General features: G+C 36.5%; 1 protein-coding gene and 1 pseudogene across 1 annotated transcript; one reads left to right on the forward strand and one right to left on the reverse strand.

Annotated features, from left to right (window-relative positions):
* Positions 1 to 2257: 2257 nt before the first annotated feature.
* LOC112514308 (eukaryotic peptide chain release factor subunit 1-3-like) lies at positions 2258 to 5842 on the reverse strand. Its single transcript, XM_025120696.1, has 3 exons — positions 5762 to 5842; positions 3421 to 4854; positions 2258 to 2529 (listed from the first exon to the last, which is right to left on the reverse strand). The coding sequence occupies exon 2, from the start codon at positions 4838 to 4840 to the stop codon at positions 3530 to 3532; it is 1311 nt and encodes a 436-aa protein (XP_024976464.1). The 5' UTR covers positions 4841 to 4854; positions 5762 to 5842; the 3' UTR covers positions 2258 to 2529; positions 3421 to 3529.
* Positions 5843 to 16041: 10199 nt separating this feature from the next.
* LOC112514775 lies at positions 16042 to 17341 on the forward strand (annotated as a pseudogene).
* Positions 17342 to 17825: the final 484 nt, after the last annotated feature.

The following is a 17825-nucleotide window of genomic DNA, read 5'->3' on the forward strand; positions in this document are numbered from 1 at the left end:
ATAACATCGACTGAGATAAAGAATAAAATGAAATATTAAAATCACGATGTATCTCGCTGCATTGCGCGAGTACGCTTCTAGTGTGTGTATATATATATATATATATATATATATATATAGTTTTTCTAACTTTATTTAATAAATGAAAAGACCAAGTCACACTTTTTGTATATAACAAACGATTTTTCAAAACAAGATTAAATATATTTATGACGTTAGATTTTACATGGTCAATAAATTGAAAGATTTAATAGAAGAAATACATATACATGATTTTTTTTAAGATTTTATATAAACAAAAACATTTCAATATTCAGATCAGAACATGCCTCTGTGATGAACACAAGCCCAAAAGTGAGCGGTGAGCCATGACTATGAGGTTGCACAAAAGGTCACACATGTCATTAACACGGGTAAAGCTATCTCTCTCATGTAAACTCGCACGACATGCAATGAATCTTAAGCTCGCAAAAGATTGCTTTCACCAATCAACGACAATCCGAGTCAAGTGAGCTTACTTGAGCTCGCATAAATGTAGGGGATCTCGAACCCAATCGCATCCAATATTGCATTGACACCTATCTTTTACCAGACATGATTTGGTCTGTATGAATCTACGAGATGATAGGTCTAAGTAGTAATGTTCCATGAATAATATAAGTATACACACTTATGCTTCTTGGTTTTCACGTTTGTTCAAGATATTTAGTGAGCATGCTAAGGGGGCGTTTAGTTCGTCGGAATCTGGTGGAATTGGAATGGTCAATTTCATTGATCAAATTTCATTCCAATGTTTGGTTACCCATGGAATGAAATTGAATTCCAAAGATTCCATCATTTGAGGATTTCACCATTCATTCCTAAAACTAATGGAATTGAAATTCATTCCATTTGAAAATGTGTAAATGACAAAAATACCCTCATGATTAGTGCTTGCTTCCGATTTCTGCTTATGATGCTCTTGATCGATTATTGCTTGCTTCCAATTTCCTCATTAAATGTTCAAACAAACCAGATCTAGGTTCACTGTCGCCAACATCCTCTAAACCCCTTCCCTCTTTGAAGCTTTGACCTTGCAACTCCATAAATCTAAAACCAAATCTGAGAACAAGAAAAACCTAAAACGAAAAATGGAATCTGCGATGGTTGTGGCGGCAACGAAAGGTAGAAGAAAAGACGAAAGGGCGATGACCATTGAGGAGGGAGAGGGTGGTTGTGTTCCCATAGTGAGTTTTTCCAACCTATATCCGACGAAAGCTGTGGAGCACGGTCATGGTAGGGGAGGCCAGAGATGAGAGCATAGAAGGGCGGATGGTAGGGTTGGCCGAAGATGAGAGCATAGAAGGGCGGATGGTAGGGTTGGCCGAAGATGAGAGCATAGAAGGGTGGATGGTAAGGTTGGCCGAAGATGAGAGCATAGAAGGGGCGGGTGAGAGTGGGGGTCGCCTAGGATGAGAGAGATTAAACATTTTAATTAATTTCTGAAATTTAATTAAAATTTTTATTGCTTCCAAAATTAATGTTATTTGTAATTAAAAAAATTAATTTTTTTAAAAATATCAACAAAAGGGTATTTTTGTCTTTTTTTCATCATTTCATTCCAATTCTGCTGCAAACCAAACAAGAAGATTCCAATTAATTAGACATATTAAATTCTATTCCTTCCCACCAAACACTTGGTCAAACCTGATAACATTTCATTATAATTCTTTTGACAGATTCCAGTCATTCAGAAATCATTCTGAAAACCAAACGCCCCTAAGTGTTTACGATTTTGAGCTCTATTCTTGACATATGACCATAGTTCATGATATGTTGGTTGGTATGCATGGAAAGTATGCTTGGCAAAGTACCAAGATGTCAGTAGAAACATGACAAGATACTTTGATTGGCGCATGATAGTCGGTACATACGTTGCAAGATTACCTCTTAGACTGGACTAAGCGGTACATACGTCAACACGTGCACCCGAGGATCCCTATGGGTTTGATTGTGTACGATTAGCGACAACCCCCAAATTATAGCGGTTGATTACAAGATCTCGATTGTTCATGTTCAAGTTGCTTGTGTAATATTGGTATGCATAACGGCTATGAAACACCAATTAACAAGTTGTTACATATTGCCATGTTTATATGTTTGGTTTACTATTGTAGCCATCTAAACCCATGAAGCCATTAATTGTTAACCCGACTAATAGTACTTTGTCTCATAAAAACCCACCTCGTGCAAGAAATGCAAAATTAAGCAAACCATCCAACCAAAATGAAAGCGTTCTTGAAATTTTGGTCTATCCATATAATCTCACCTCAAGATTCAAGCATTTGCTGAGCAAGTTCTCAAGCCACGGATATTGAAAGCAACAAAAAGTAAAGAAGGTTCTTACAAATCTACGAGTCAATATCAAACTATGTCGCGAAAAATCCAATCCACAATCAAGCAACAAGCGTATACGGTTAAAAACATGTTGAAATTGCTCTTGTGCAACCGCTTCAAGTTCCAGGGGAATGTCCACGCAACTTATTCCAACTGATTCAACACAAATAAACAAATTGTTATACGATCCATCCGGTCGACTTCAAACCCCAAACAAAGGTTCATCCCACTCTACATTGCATGCTAAATAAAAAATCAAAATGTCAAGAACACCGTTCAATCATGAGATTTCAGGGTGTTCTTGTTAAGAGTAGCAAAATGAGCGGTAGGATCTGAATTCAGTTACCATATCCATTTAATATATCAGGTCCATATTACAAAATCCTTGCCCATCAAAATAATGGATAACGAACCAGGCAATGGATAAACGATTAAAAACCTCGATTTTGAATTGCAAATAATATTAAAAAAACATCAAACATTTGAACCAAGTATAAATTCATAAACATGGTAATTAATTATCATCCAACTTCTTCTAGCAAAAACATTGTAATATACTCTTTTAAATACAAACAAGTCATTTTTTAACCACAAAAATATAGCAATGCTAACAAAAAAACATCTTGTTACCGACGAATAGTTGCATGCATTTGGTTGAAATTAACATAGAAAATCAAAACGAAAATGAATATAGTCGATACTTACCTTGGATGATAAGAGCCCAAATCTTGTTATAGGGATAAAGGGAACTCATATTATGAAGGCTGGAGAGAAACTACGTCAATAACTTATATGACAGTGATTATAACTGCATCAATCGTTTGGTGTTGCTGCTTAAAGAAAAATCATTTATCCATATCCTACCCGTTAAAATATAGGGTAAAAGTATAAAATTTCTTTAGTTTTACCCATATTCATATCCAACAGATGGAAACATAACAGGTTTACCCCCTTCCCATTGCTAACCCTACCCATATCCTAGTCTTAACCACCATATGGCATGCATAGAAATAAAGTTAAAACAAGAAAATAAACAGAACACACCTTTGTGAGATTTCCTTGAACACGGAGGTCGATAAGATGCTTAAAAAGTGCCCCGGTGCTGGCTCTCGGCCCCATTCCCCTGCACCGGCATGTAACAAGTGGTTGATTGCTATTCTGATTCATAATTTTCCCCATCATCAGAAAGATCATCAAATGATCGAATGTCAAGCTGGTAGCGAAGTATCCCACCAATGCCACCAAAACCCCTACAAAACTGCGATCCCTCTTGAGATTTGTTCGTCACAAACTCGAGCGTGCATCCAAATTTCTTGTACTCGTTAGCAAACCACTCGAGCAACGACGTCTTTTCCTGAACTTCCAACTCAGCATTAGTGGCAGAGTCTCGGAAGTTACTCTGATCAGCCTCCTGGTCCTTGTTAAAGTGAGCTATGGTGATTTCACTTGTAGTGCTATTTTTAAGCACATATCGATTGATGTCCAGATTTTCCCACACAATGAGAATCTCAACAGCACCCATCTCCAAGGCTTTCAAAGTGTCATCCACACCAAATACATACTTACCAGTATCCTGACTGATCTCCTCGAAATACTTGCCAATCAAACGCTTTTCTTGTATAAACTTCACATTGGCAAGGATTTCGGAGGACAGTTCAATAGCCTGATTGAAACCATTCTCACCTCCATAGGAAACATCAACCACATTCAAAATTTTAGCCTGAAGACGAGGATCAAACATATCAGATTGGCTCAGCTCAGTCTTAAAATCAGCAGATCCAGCAAGTATAAGTCCAGAAACATTCGGCTGACTAGTGGCAGGATTGATATAAAACTGTGTTGCAAGTTCAGCTGTCTTCCTCACATAATTGTGACGCTTTTCCATTCGAAGACGTGCAAATCGCAGGGCTGACTGCCCTCCTCGTCCGTGCTTCTTCGGCAAATCAACCGTGAATTTGTGTAGCACCTCCCTCGTGTTGCCACTCAATGTCCCAAAAAGGGTTCCATTACCGTCCATAACAATGAAACCGAACTTATCGTCAGATTCCAAAAGTTCATTAAGAGCTTCGGTATGAAACTTGTTGTCACATAGGTAAAGAGAAGCATTAATTGGCTTGAAGGGTTCAAAGTCAATTGTAACCTTTTTCTCCTTTCCGTCATCGGTGACTATGGTTCCAGTATAAAGCACAAGCCCATTTGGAGGAACCTTGTTGTATAGCTTGAGTCTCTGCTGGGCGGATGTTATAGCACCTAAAACAGACTGGCGATTCACCCTGCTCTTAATATTTGAAGCAGTTCCAAATTCATCGCCAAGCATCTTGGTGACTCGAGAAATTTGATCCCGTGGAGGCATAATAAGAGAAATCATGCTTGTACCATTGCCTCTTGCAGCTTCCAATGCCTTGATTAGCTTCTTAATCTTCCATATCTCTATATTCTTATCAGTTTCTTGACCGTCCGACATTGTAGATAATTTCTCTGTTAAAGCCAGCAAACAAATATTGGATTGGTTATGTGTATATCAGGATATAAAATTCAGGCCAAACCAAACATACATTCAGGCATGATATAAAACGAAAAAACTACATAATGTTAGAATTTAATACAGTCACTTCCATCATCAATGCAGCAAATTACAATTTATAAGCATAATCAGTATTGCATCCTCTGTTCATGAGTTCTACAACATTCCAGTTAGTTGTATATTTACATTTTTTCCACAAGAGTTTTCAAGCTACGGTGATCACTAAAAATAAAACAGAAAGAAAATAAAGCAGTTTCCAAACAAGCGATTTACATACGATGTGGCTTTACAAGAATGAATCCATGTTGATTCCAAATAAAATCATACTACAAATAATGGCATAGCTCACATATCAAATCATCCTCTCTCCATGGGTGAAAATATAGACGACGCATAACTTTAACAAAGATCACAGATCGCAAGCTATAAGCTACAAGTTTAATAGACCCATTATTCTCCCAAAATCACCAAAACCCTAGTCAATCTTGTTACACGGCTACTTCAACTTCTTCTAATCGAAGCTGGAAACTATATCAAAGGGGGAACCGGCTACATCTACACATTCTTTAACAAGTAATAATTAACTATCACTACTCAATTCGATTTCGTAAATCCCAAAGTACAACTCGGTATACCATTTCTCGTACCATTCAACAAAGAGTGATCTAACAAGATAAAGATCGATATGAAAACTACAATCTCAATACATAACATACTACAAAACTCACAAATCTAACTCAAGAACTTCACAGATTTCATCAGTAACGATTGAGAAGTTTCATCAATTATATAAATCAAATAATTGTAACAAAATTGATTTGAAAATGATAAAAACCTAGATCTGAGGCCAAGAGTTCTTACATGAAGAGGAGGAGATGATCAAGAAGATGGTCTGCGGCAGCTTGGACTGGGGTCAGCTCTGTATGTGGTAGAAACCCTAACGAAATGGTCAATTTATGTGGAAGAGAAATTTGCCAACATAAAATAATAAAAATAAAAGTTGCAATTCACGTCCACCGACGTCCCCATAGTTTTAAACTTCTCTAATTTGCCCAACTTTCTGAAACTATATTCATTTTTGCCCTATACTTAAAAAGTTAGAACTATGCGAACATCATTCAACATTAATATGAAAATGCACTCTTTGTAGTTTATACTCCCTGTTTGCACACACTCGTAGATAACTTAATTACCTATTATTTCGTGTGAGAAAATTTTATTTAGGCGTCGTTTATCAAATACATACTCGATAAGTGTTTATCGGTAAAAAATTTAACACTACAACTTACTTACTGGGTAAGACTTTAGTCTACTAAAACAACATTGTATGCAACTACTTAGTAAGTGTTTATCATGATAAAAATCGTCATTCTTACTTACCGTGTAAGACTCTTGACCCTTGTCTCGCTCTTACTATGCAAGATTCTTGGTCCTGGACCAGGGCCATCCCTGGGGTCGGGCGGGTCGGGCGTACGCCCAGGGCCCATATTTTTTTTCAAATATATATAATATTAGTTCAAAAAAATTAGTAAATACAAGACACATAAAAAATTTAGTATCTAATATGACAAGAAAAGATTTTGGTACTACATTAACTATTAAAGACTCAAACATGTATGAATTAAATATATTGGAGAAAAAAAATACCTACATAGGTTAATATGCCGTTCATTATATAATATTATTTAATGTTCTTTCTAAGTTTTTTCTTATCTAAAACCGACGTCTAAAACTACATGTTTCGAAAACTTTGATATATTCTCAATAATTTATCTCCCATCGACTCTTTTGATTGTTTCATTCTCGTGTGAATTCTATTTTTATATTAGAATATGATAGATTTTCTTGTTATTAGCTAACAAAACCCCCCATCTTTTGAAAAAATTACCAACCATATAAGACCGTACAACTTATATCAATATTTAGAATAATAAAACCTTTATTATCTAATATTGAGTATATAAATCTTATGTATTATTTTATCTCTAAACGAAGAATAAAATCTCAAACTATCACCAACATGAGTTTTTAATTTATATAATCGACGATTCCCGAAAAGTTTGTTTCAACTTTAACCCTATGTTTTTTAGTCTTCTTTTACGTAGGAAAGAGAGAAAAGTAATGACGAAAGAAAAATATTTTGTTCTCGAGATTTTTTTAGGAAAAGGAAAAAAATTATATCAAAATTTATTTTTATTTAATTATTTTTCCTTTCTCTCTCTTTTCTATTAAAAACACAAACAAAAAACTTTTTTTCTTCCTTTTTTTATTTTTATTTTTCTTTTCTTTTCTCATTCTTTTCTCTCATTCCCAAATTCGAAAACATAATATAAAAGTTTAAAATGGTATTAATCTTCCTAAATTCAAAAACATGATAAAAGTTTTAAATGATATTAATCTTCCTAAATTTGAAAACATAATATAAAAGTTTAAAATAGTGTTAAAAACCTTAACATGATATGACATGGAAAACCAACCTATTTATTTTGATTTACATAGTGTCACTCGAAAATCAGAAGAATCGACTTTGTAAGCCCAAATGATGTCATTTTATGTACCAAAAGTATATCATAGGATGTTTTTGATGACGGAACAAATCAACGATACTACAAAAAAAATGTTCTAGTAAAAAATATTAATTTAAAAATGAGTATTGATTGATTTTGCGTCCAGAAATACTTGGAAAAGCGGTTTTATATGAATTCAATGTTATTTCTGATTATAAAAACAATATATTGAAAAAATATCGTACTTATCGAATGCCCCTTTTTACATCTCTCCCATAGCCTAAAAATTATCAGGAACAAGCCTGTTGGTCCTTACCATATTCATCCAATAAGGTAATGTGACTTGGTAAGTGTTTATCCGGGTAAGCGTTTAGTAAACAGCCCCTTAAAAACCGTAAATATTTGGAGGATCGATGAACTAACTATTTTATTAGCATTCATGATAAATGGCCTTGAATAATAAATGAATATTATTTATCATGAATGCTACATAAAATAGATGGTTCATGTATTCTCAAAACATTATGGTATTCATAAATGAATATGCCTCTATTTCGCATAAAATTCATCAAAATTAATACACAAACGATCCATGAAATTTAAGTTTAAAGGTTTGGTTATCCAAATTGCTACCACAATATGACTATAACTGAACTGTAATAAATATACCAATCTATAGAGGCCATGAAAGGATCGTTTACTGACAAAAGTAACCATTTTCATTTACTTTATTAAATAACATTCTCGATCATCAAAATAAATTGTTGGTAAGTGTAAGTGTTTATCAAATAAGATTCTTGATCCTCATTATCCATCTTACGGAGTAAGATATCTTATTCTTGTCTTACACTTAGTAAGATAAAATAACACTGCACCTACCAATAAACATTTGATAAACAACCTCTAGAATCGAACATACACATCAACATATGTGAAATATATATCCTTTTCCTCTACACAATTTTGATGATTCAACCTCATTTTATGGAGTTATACCAGACTATAACCACTATCATATGCTATATCATATTTACATAACTTATCCCTCAACTTTGAGGGACATGAAATTCACCTCCCTGCATTTTCATTTTCAGCGACCATCACCATTCACCCAACCACTTTAAATTTTCTAAAATCCACTTCCAAGCCCTTGTACCATTTTAAAATTTTACACTTTAGCCCATATTTCTATTTTTTTTCTTCGCTTTAGTTCTTTAGTTGAGTTATGAGATATTAATGGGAAATTAACCAAAATAATCATTTTATACATTTTATATTAATAAAATAATCACCTTTAAGACAAATTTAAGAAAATAACCACTTATTTGACTATATGGGGCAATTTTTGACCATAATGGTACAGAGAGGTTCCACGTGTATCTGAATTTGGGGGGCAAAAATCAGATATTATACCTGATATATGCAAATCGCTCCCACCTACCCCCCCCAGATCACCCCTCGGGGGCAATTTTGACCCTATTTTTGTCATCTAATGAGGACAATCTATAACGCACCGATTTGACACTTCAGAGGTGTTTTTCAAGGAATGGGGGCGATTTTGACTGGTATTTTGTCTTTTTTAGGACCAAATGTAGTGTGTGTGTGTGTATATATATAATATTGTAATATTCTCTATAAAATTATAGTGATCCAAACACTTCTACTCTTACAACTCTTAACTCTTAAACACAATTTACCATCACAACCTTTAACACAATATGAAATCACGTCAAGTTTTACAATTTTTACTACTTTTTTTAAACGCATAAATGAAATCATAATGTTTTTATCGATAATTTAACAACAATTTGACAATCTATTTTGTCTTTTTACGTAGCGGTTTATATAAAAAGACGGTGGGAGGGGATCATTATCACCATCCCCACCGTCCATCGACTCCACCATAGAGAAACACACTTACCGTAAACCAACGTTTATCACCATCCACCGACATCTTTCACCGTACACCGACATCCACCAAGAAATGCTAAATACATTCAATAAATGCTAAGAAAATTTAATATGGAAAATTGTGCCTTACTGAAAACTCCGATTACACCGGGTTCCAAGCTCGACTCTGATCCTAACGGAAAAGATGTTGATCCGAAAATCTATAGAGGAATGATGGGATCTTTTAATGTATTTTATGTTTTCAAAATGTTTCTATGCTCGATTTCAGTTTAAGCCTAAAGAATCTCATTTACTTGTTTTCAAATGTATTTTAATATTGTGATATTGGCTTGTGGTACCCTAAGGAAATAAGTTATGAGTTGATTGTCTACTCCAACGTTGATCATGTTGGATGCAACCTGGATAGCAAGAGCACTTTCGGGCACATCCAGTTCATGGAGATAAACTGGTGAACTAGGCTTCTAAGAAGCAAAACTGCGTGTCTACCTCAACGGCTGAAGCTGAGTACGTTGTTGTAGCTCACAAGTCATCTGGATGCACACACAACTGAAGGACTACGACTTCAGTTTCACCAAGATTCCCATCTACTGTGACTCCAAAAGTGTCATTGCAATATCCTGCAACCCGGTCCAACACATGAAAACCAAGCACATAGACATCAGGTATCATTTTATAAAAGGCTATGTAGAACGAGGTACAATTGAACTGTACTTTGTCAACACTAAGTTTCAGCTTGCAAATTTAATTACCAATGCTTTGGATGAGAAGAGGTTCAACTTTCTTGTCTCTAAGCTCGGTATGTTAAATCTTAAAGCCTGTAGTTTTTCTATAAATACCAATATTGTCAAAGTCTATTTTTGTACAACCTGTTCTACATAGTCTAGGCTTTTAGTTACTGATGTGTGTTGTTGTTTTCAGGCGTTTGGAAATATAAGGTACGTACTTTTTGAGGGGGAGTGTGTTCTTATTTTTTTATTCTGGTATATGTTTTAGGGGGAGCTGTTTTTAAATTTTATATTTAAAGCATCTTTTGAGGGGGAGCACACCTAATTTTTTTTTGTGTGCTTCAAACCAATTGAAGGTTGGACATTCTTTAAGCTGGAAAATCCTTTTTATGAAACTTATTGAAAAATGTCTAAGTGTTGTTTCACATTAGCTTGATGTGATAACTTTGTGTTATCGCATCAGCTTGATGCGACAAAAATTGGTTATCATATTACTTTGATGAGACAAAGATCCTTATCGCATCAGTTTGATGCGACAAACCCTGTTCATAGCATCAATTTGTTGCGACAAAACCGAGTTATTGCATCAATAAGATGCGACAAGTTTTCTAATCGCATCAATGTCATTCGATAACCTGCCCTTTTATTGTATCTATGTGATTCGATAACCTTACCCTTCGGGTTTGTCGTGTCTTTGTGATGCGACAAACTTCAATCTGGACTTGTCGTGTCTTGTCCATGCGATAAGTTGACTTTTTAGTCAACCTTATTCTGACCATTTGGGGTGAGACACGTGTCTTTTTTCAAATTTAGGGTATAAATCGTTTTGGCTCGGTTTTGAATTAGTACATTTCTAAAAATTATGTTGCGATGAAGAGTGTGAGTGCGATAAACTTGCTTTAGCTTTCGATCGTTCGATTTCAGTCTCCAAACACCCAATCCAGGTTTGCTTTCACTTCTTTTACTTCTCATTATGATTTTCGAGTGTTTTGCAACCTGTGATTAGACCTAATCTTGAGTCGCACTTCCTGTATTAGAGTACCCTTAGGTTTGTTAGAATATGCAGGTTAGGTTTTAGGTTTAGAGTTTTTTGTCTTTAGGGTTTGTTGTTTATGGCTCGAAATGTACTTTACATTATTATTCGAGCATACACGAGTACTAGAGTTAAGTTTTTGAGGTTTAATATCGATTATTGAAAACTAAACATTCAAAGTTATCGCATGAGTCTATCATTCAATGTTATCGCATTGAACTATTATTCAAAGTTATCGCATCCTTCTAGATCCGACAACCATTGTTTATCACATCCTTGTGATGCGACAAAATTCTCTCATCGCATCCCTTTGATGTGAAAAACAGGGTTATCGCATCCTTATGATGCGACAACCTTGAAGTGTCATGCGACATCTTCCCTTTATCATGCGATAAGTTTCACACTTGGGATATATTTTCTTCGAAAAATTTCCGGAAACTGTTTCAAACCTGTTCGTGTCCGGGGTTTTATACTAACATGTCTACGTTGCAGATGGCTAACGACAACGATAACATGTCCAACAAAGAGAACCCGATGTCTTCCATCCGTTCTTCGATACCATCCGTAACCACCACCAAACCCGATGAAGAATTGATCCTCAAAGCTGAATACCTCAAGATCCAACCAAACAACCATGCTTTAGACTACTCGATGAGGTGTGATCACCGGATCATCCTCGAGATTTTCAAAGGCCATCCCCTAAACACCACCCTGACCATAAATGCACACACCCCAATGATCTACCCTCAGCAGTTCTGGAAGACCCTAAAGTACAACCTGAAGCAGAACATCACCATTTCACTACTAATATTGACCATTTTCAAATGACTCTAACACTAAGGCGGTTGAGACGCATCTTAGAACTTATAGACAAGAACTCGCGACCGGGGAAAGATTACTTGGATGATTTCGCCTCGAATAAGCAAATCTGCACCGATCTACGCACTTTGAGCTACTCGGAAAACATCACTACAGCGTGTCAATTCAAAAGGGTGTTCCTACCACCATTGTTGTACACGCTCTTCAGCATTATCAACTGCTACATGACTTCCAAGCACATAGAAATAGACAGGTGCAGTATCTTTGTCTTGCGAATGTTCCACGGGATCACTTTCAACATGCACTACGACTCCGTCGTTTTAATATGGAACGAACTTGTCAAGGTGGTGGACGAAAAGTCCAACAACAAAGCCAGAAAGTTCATGTCATTTCAGAGGTTTCTATAAATGATCATAAAATTCTGATGTAGTCGAACAATGAGATCCTGAGATGCGTAAATAAAGAAGGCAGACCTGAGTTTGTCATGTACTTCATGAAGCTGCCTGAACGCACATTCGACCTAGTAGTTCCTATTTATGTTGATCTCTTGGCTTATACAGACCAAAGTGCACCATGCGTGGTAGCGTATCGAGAGGCCCACAGTCTAATGGTCTAGCCAGAACCGGCTGGATCTCACCAAGGACCGATATATGAGGTAGGTGGGGAGGTAGGTCTAAGTAGTGAGCAAGAAGAAGACAATGGGGGGGTGTAGATGGGGGTGCCTCTAGTTCTGCTTCAGACTCTTCTGACAGTGAAGATGATTCATCAGATGAAGGAGAGCCAATTGTCGTTGAATCCTCGTCGTTTTCAGAGGATTCTGACTCCTCGAGCGATGATGATACGCCCAATAACGCCAAATGCCTACCAACTCACATCGGTTCCATGCCTTCGATTATAAAGTCTAGCACGGAGGAAGAATCAATCCATGATACTGCTGTCATGGATCTTGATCTAATTATTTCAACAACAGTTGGTGATATAAGGATGGATGATGGTGGAGTTGAAAATGATGAGAGAATGTGTGATGTGACGGATCGTGGGATACGTACAAAAAAACGTCAGGACCGTTCCTAAACCACCATAAGTCGTGTAACCACATCTACTATCGGGTCCTATTCGTTGGGATACGATATTGAACAAGTCGTAGTGGACTCAGTTATGCAAATGCACACCCCTCCCATCCACTCTAGCACCTCTCAACGGGTGCTAGTTTTATCAGATCACGGGGACTTAACGTATCTGTTATCCACCTCTCACTTAGAGAGTGTGGATATTGAAAAAAGTAGACCACTGCCCCAATCTACGACATCGTTTGTGTGCATATCGAGTCTAGCGCTACAGCTCTTAGGACACATACACCTGGAGCATCTGTTGCTCAACCAACGGTTCTTAATAAACTCATCGGAACATCCAGATGTATTGTTGATCCTCTCTCTCAGTAATTTGATGATAATCTCTTTTCACTTATACGATGTATTTATGTTTCTGTATTTTCAGTTCCAGCGATCTTCACTGAGTCTGTTCAGTGATCGCTGAAGAATTGTAAATCTATCAGAGACAACAATACTTCAAGAAGACAACACACATACCAAAGAACCTTCAGCAAACGTCGAAGACTGAAACTGAAGATTAGAGACCGGCGAGTATGTGATCTGAAGCGGTATTCAGTGATTACAAGCCTGTCTACATATGTGTGAAGACTGCTCAAGCTTCAGCGAATGATGACGAGACCTTCAGGTCATTCCAGCATTCAGCGATCAAAGGAAGCTAGCTTAGCACGATTGTTGTTGTCTTGTCCTTATGCATAAAAAGAACAAAACCCATACCCTTACGAAAGTTAGTATGGTACAGAGCCGACTAGTCGACTCTTTGTCTACCAACTTTAGGTAAGGATGTCTGCTCATGAATAGTGTTTATGTACTATTCATTGTAGCAAAGGACAAGCCTTCCTCTTAAGGCTTGACACGCACTCTAAACCTACCATATTGCATTAAATGGACATTTAATTCACTGGGTATAAATAAAAGTGTTTCTTCTCCATGCAGAGAGCGCATCTCTCTCTAACCTAATTCTTACTTCAAGCGTTTTCTAGCTTAAGTAAATGATCTTTCTTTTAACAACTTCTTTTCTTGTAATTACTAAAGCTTTGTGTGTAACCAAAGATTGTTTAGATAGGTTTTTATTACCTTATCTTTTCGCAAACAATCTTGTAAAATCTTTATTGATCTTCTCTATCAATATATATTTCAAATTTGAAAATATTGTGTTTGTATTCATCTTTCCCCTTCTACAAACTGTTTCTCTTCTTGTAGACCCTTACGGGACCAACATGTATCTTCTACAGATACTTCACGAGGATAGGATGGAAATCCTACTAATTTCACACCATTGCCAACACTGAATGTAGGTCACACAGTTGATTCATCTGTCATGTAAACAGGAAGGCTCAATGCTTGTGGTGATCATTTACCTGAAACAACAATGAAGATGTTGGTTGTACTCTAAGGGTGCGTTTGGTACGCTGGACAGGGTGGGACAGRACAGGACATAACACATTTGTCCTATGTTTGGTGTGGCCGAATGTGGAACTAAGTGGAACTAACTTGGATAAACATAGGACACGCGTGTTCCATCCTACCCCCTAGAACTAAGTGGAACTCAACCCTTTTCCCTCTTTACCCTTTTCCCACCCGGCTGATTGAATCACGACCTAACCCTTTTCATCGCCTCCATCGCTTCCTCCCTGTCGACAGCGAGTTTCAATCGACGGACGACGAGTTCCAATCGACGGACGGCGACCATCTCCTCTCGACGGTGAGTTCCAATCGACGGACGGCGACCATCTCCTCTCAACTGTTCATCGACTGTTGCTTCTCTTCTCTCCATACTCAGGTATGCATTATCGATCTGTGAGTAGTGAACGAGCTCTGTTTAGGTAACCCTAATTCCTTTCATTCTTGATTGAGCTCGTTCTTGTTAATTTCTGTGGTGCGTATGAGCTCGTTCTTTGTTAATTTCTGCGGTGCGTATGAGCTCGTTCTTGTTTTCTGTGGTGTGTTATCATTATTCTGCAGATGAATCTTAGATAGGTACATCTTGGGTTAAAATCCTACAATTGTTATCAACTATTTAGAGACAAGCTCTTTAGTTTTAGGATAACTGGTTACATGTTTAGCTTGAGGAAATGGACACCAAATGGTGATCTGATGTTGATGATGCAGCTCATGGACTTGCTTATGTTATATTTTATTTAGGCATTTCAATGCAACTTTGATTTATGCAACTTGATTCAATTGCCTTTGACCAACAGCTTAGCCATGTGCATTTTAGCTCACTCTTATGATCTGTACCATGCACCAAGGACCATGTCACAGTCTTCCAAAATTCAACAACATGTTTGCTGTGTGGACCTTGTAGATATAAATCTTATTGGAGCAAATGATGCATAATTGAAGCTCTCAATATCTTGTTTTAATCTCAAGCTCTCATAGTCAGAATTTTGATTTTCACTTTTTAGTTTCTTGGGTCAGCTCTACTTATCTTTGATGGCAATGGCATATGGTGGTTTGCAAAGGTTTCAGTTTTATTTTGACCCATGTTGTACATCCTTCTGATCTATTGAAAATTGCTATTTTCATTCCCTTGCTTTTGAAATTACGGTTTTTATCCATGTGGTTTATAATTTGTTATTGTTTTTTGTCCCTCAAGAAACCATTGAAAACAACAATAAATTGTAAACCATAACAAACCATAACAATAATTTGTTATTGTTTTTGTCCCTCAAGCAACACTGCCTCAATGTGGAGAACCGTTATCCCCTTATCGGCTGTATCCAACAGTTGGTTACTCATTGTTATGTTCCATCAGCTGTAACTATGAACTCCATATATCTTATGTCACCATCTATTGTAGTTATTACCCTATTGTATGTCGAACACATGATTCTTGCACGACTGCCAAGTACCAACTTGCCAATTTCAATGCAACTTTGTCCATCTTTGCAACTTTGCTGTTTTCTTTTTTCCTGGTTTTCAGCTTGGATCTTTATGCACATTTTACTGATTTATGCTACTTGATTTATGCTAGTGACTCCATCTCATTTTTTAAACATTTTATAGTGACTCCATCTCATTTTTTTTATGTAGAATGGATCGAAACCATGTACTTGTAGTTGTTAAAGTGTTGAAATCTTATATCGACTTGGTCATACTTTTGGTCAATTTTGCGAATTGGTTAATTGAATATGAACAAAGACAAGATCGGAGGAGAAGTTTAAGGCAAAGAACATTCACTAAATTACAAATTAGATCGATAGAAATCCAACGCATCACACGTGAAAGTGACATTATTTGTGTGAATGAGTTGCGAATGGATAGGAATGCATTTGCTATTTTGTGTGAGTTGCTAAAAACACGGGGTGGACTATTAGATGATGGTAACGTGACAATTGAAGAACAAGTTGCTACATTTGTAAATATTTTAGCACATCACACCAAAAATAGATGTCTTCAAGTTAGATTTTATAGGTCGGGGGAAACAATTAGTAGGTATGTTCATCGAGTTTTAAGTGCTTTGTTRCGATTGCAAGACATTTTGTTTAGCAAACCAACTCCGGTAGAGGATGATTGTACHGAYAGAAGATGGAAGTGGTTTAAGGTAATCCTTGTTAGCTCTTAAACCACTTCCCTCATTACATGTGATATAATTTTTTTACCATTTAGCTAAAACCAAGTTATTTTCTTTATAGGGTTGTCTAGGAGCAATAGATGGAACATACATTGAAGTGACTGTACCTGAGTCCGATAAACCATGATACCGAACAAGAAAGGGTCATATTGCGATTAATGTATTACGTGCATGCACTCGGGACATGAAATTCATCTATGTTTTATCTGGTTGAGAAGGTTCAGCTACCGATTCTAGGGTACTACGAGATGCGGTTACACGCACTAATGGTTTAAAAGTCCCAATGGGTACTTACTATTTGGCTGATGCAGGATACGTCAATGGTAACGGATTTTTGGCACCATATAGAGGTACTAGGTATCATTTACGAGAATGGGAACACATTGGTCATACACCTTCAAATAAGGAAGAATATTTTAACATGAAACACTCACAAGCTAGGAATATCATAGAAAGGTGTTTCGGTATTTTGAAGAAGCGTTGGGCCATATTACGAAGTCCTTCTTTCTATCCAATAAAACTTCAAGGAAGGATGGTCATAGCATGTGCTTTGCTACATAATTTTATTAGGATGTACATGGTTCTTGATCCGGAAGAAAACACGACACTTACACTAGAAGATATGCCTATAGGGGAAGAGCAAGTGGAATCCAACGATGATGTTGAATCTATTCATGTTGTTGAATCGAGCAATGAGTGGACTCAATGGAGAGATGACATAGCCCAAGAGATGTTTGAGTCGTGGATGTCAAGTACATAAATGTACTCAATGTATTGTATTATCTATGTTTTAGATGTTGAATTTTAAAATGTTGTTAATGTTGAATTTTAAAATGTTATCATAATGTATTATTTTGTTGCTAATGTTGAATTTTAAAATGTTATCATAATGTATTATTTTGTTGCTAATGTTGAATTTTAAAATGTTATCATAATGTATTATTCTAAGATGGCGGATAGACGTAATTGGAATATCCAAAAAGAGGATGTACTAATTAGCATTCTACAAGAGATTGTAGCCGATGGTGGTAGGAGTGATAATGGGTGTTTTCGGACCGGCACGTATGAGCAAATTGTTTTAAAAATGCGTGAAAAGATTYCGGGCCTWAATATAACATCAAAACACATCCAAAACAAAATGAAGCGGCTCAAGGATAAGTATTCAGCAGCTTATGACATGCTGAATACAAGTGGATTCRGTTGGGATGATGCGCATCAATGCGTAACGGTGGATGCTCAAGTTT

This window comes from Cynara cardunculus, assembly GCF_001531365.2.
Source record: "Cynara cardunculus var. scolymus isolate 2C chromosome LG 6, CcrdV1, whole genome shotgun sequence".
Classification (NCBI taxonomy): Eukaryota; Viridiplantae; Streptophyta; class Magnoliopsida; order Asterales; family Asteraceae; genus Cynara; species Cynara cardunculus.

What these genes read in the sequence shown, in the direction of transcription:
- LOC112514308 (XM_025120696.1), bottom strand. Translation starts at nt 4,840, where the DNA reads ATGTCGGACGGTCAAGAAACTGATAAGAATATAGAGATATGGAAGATT.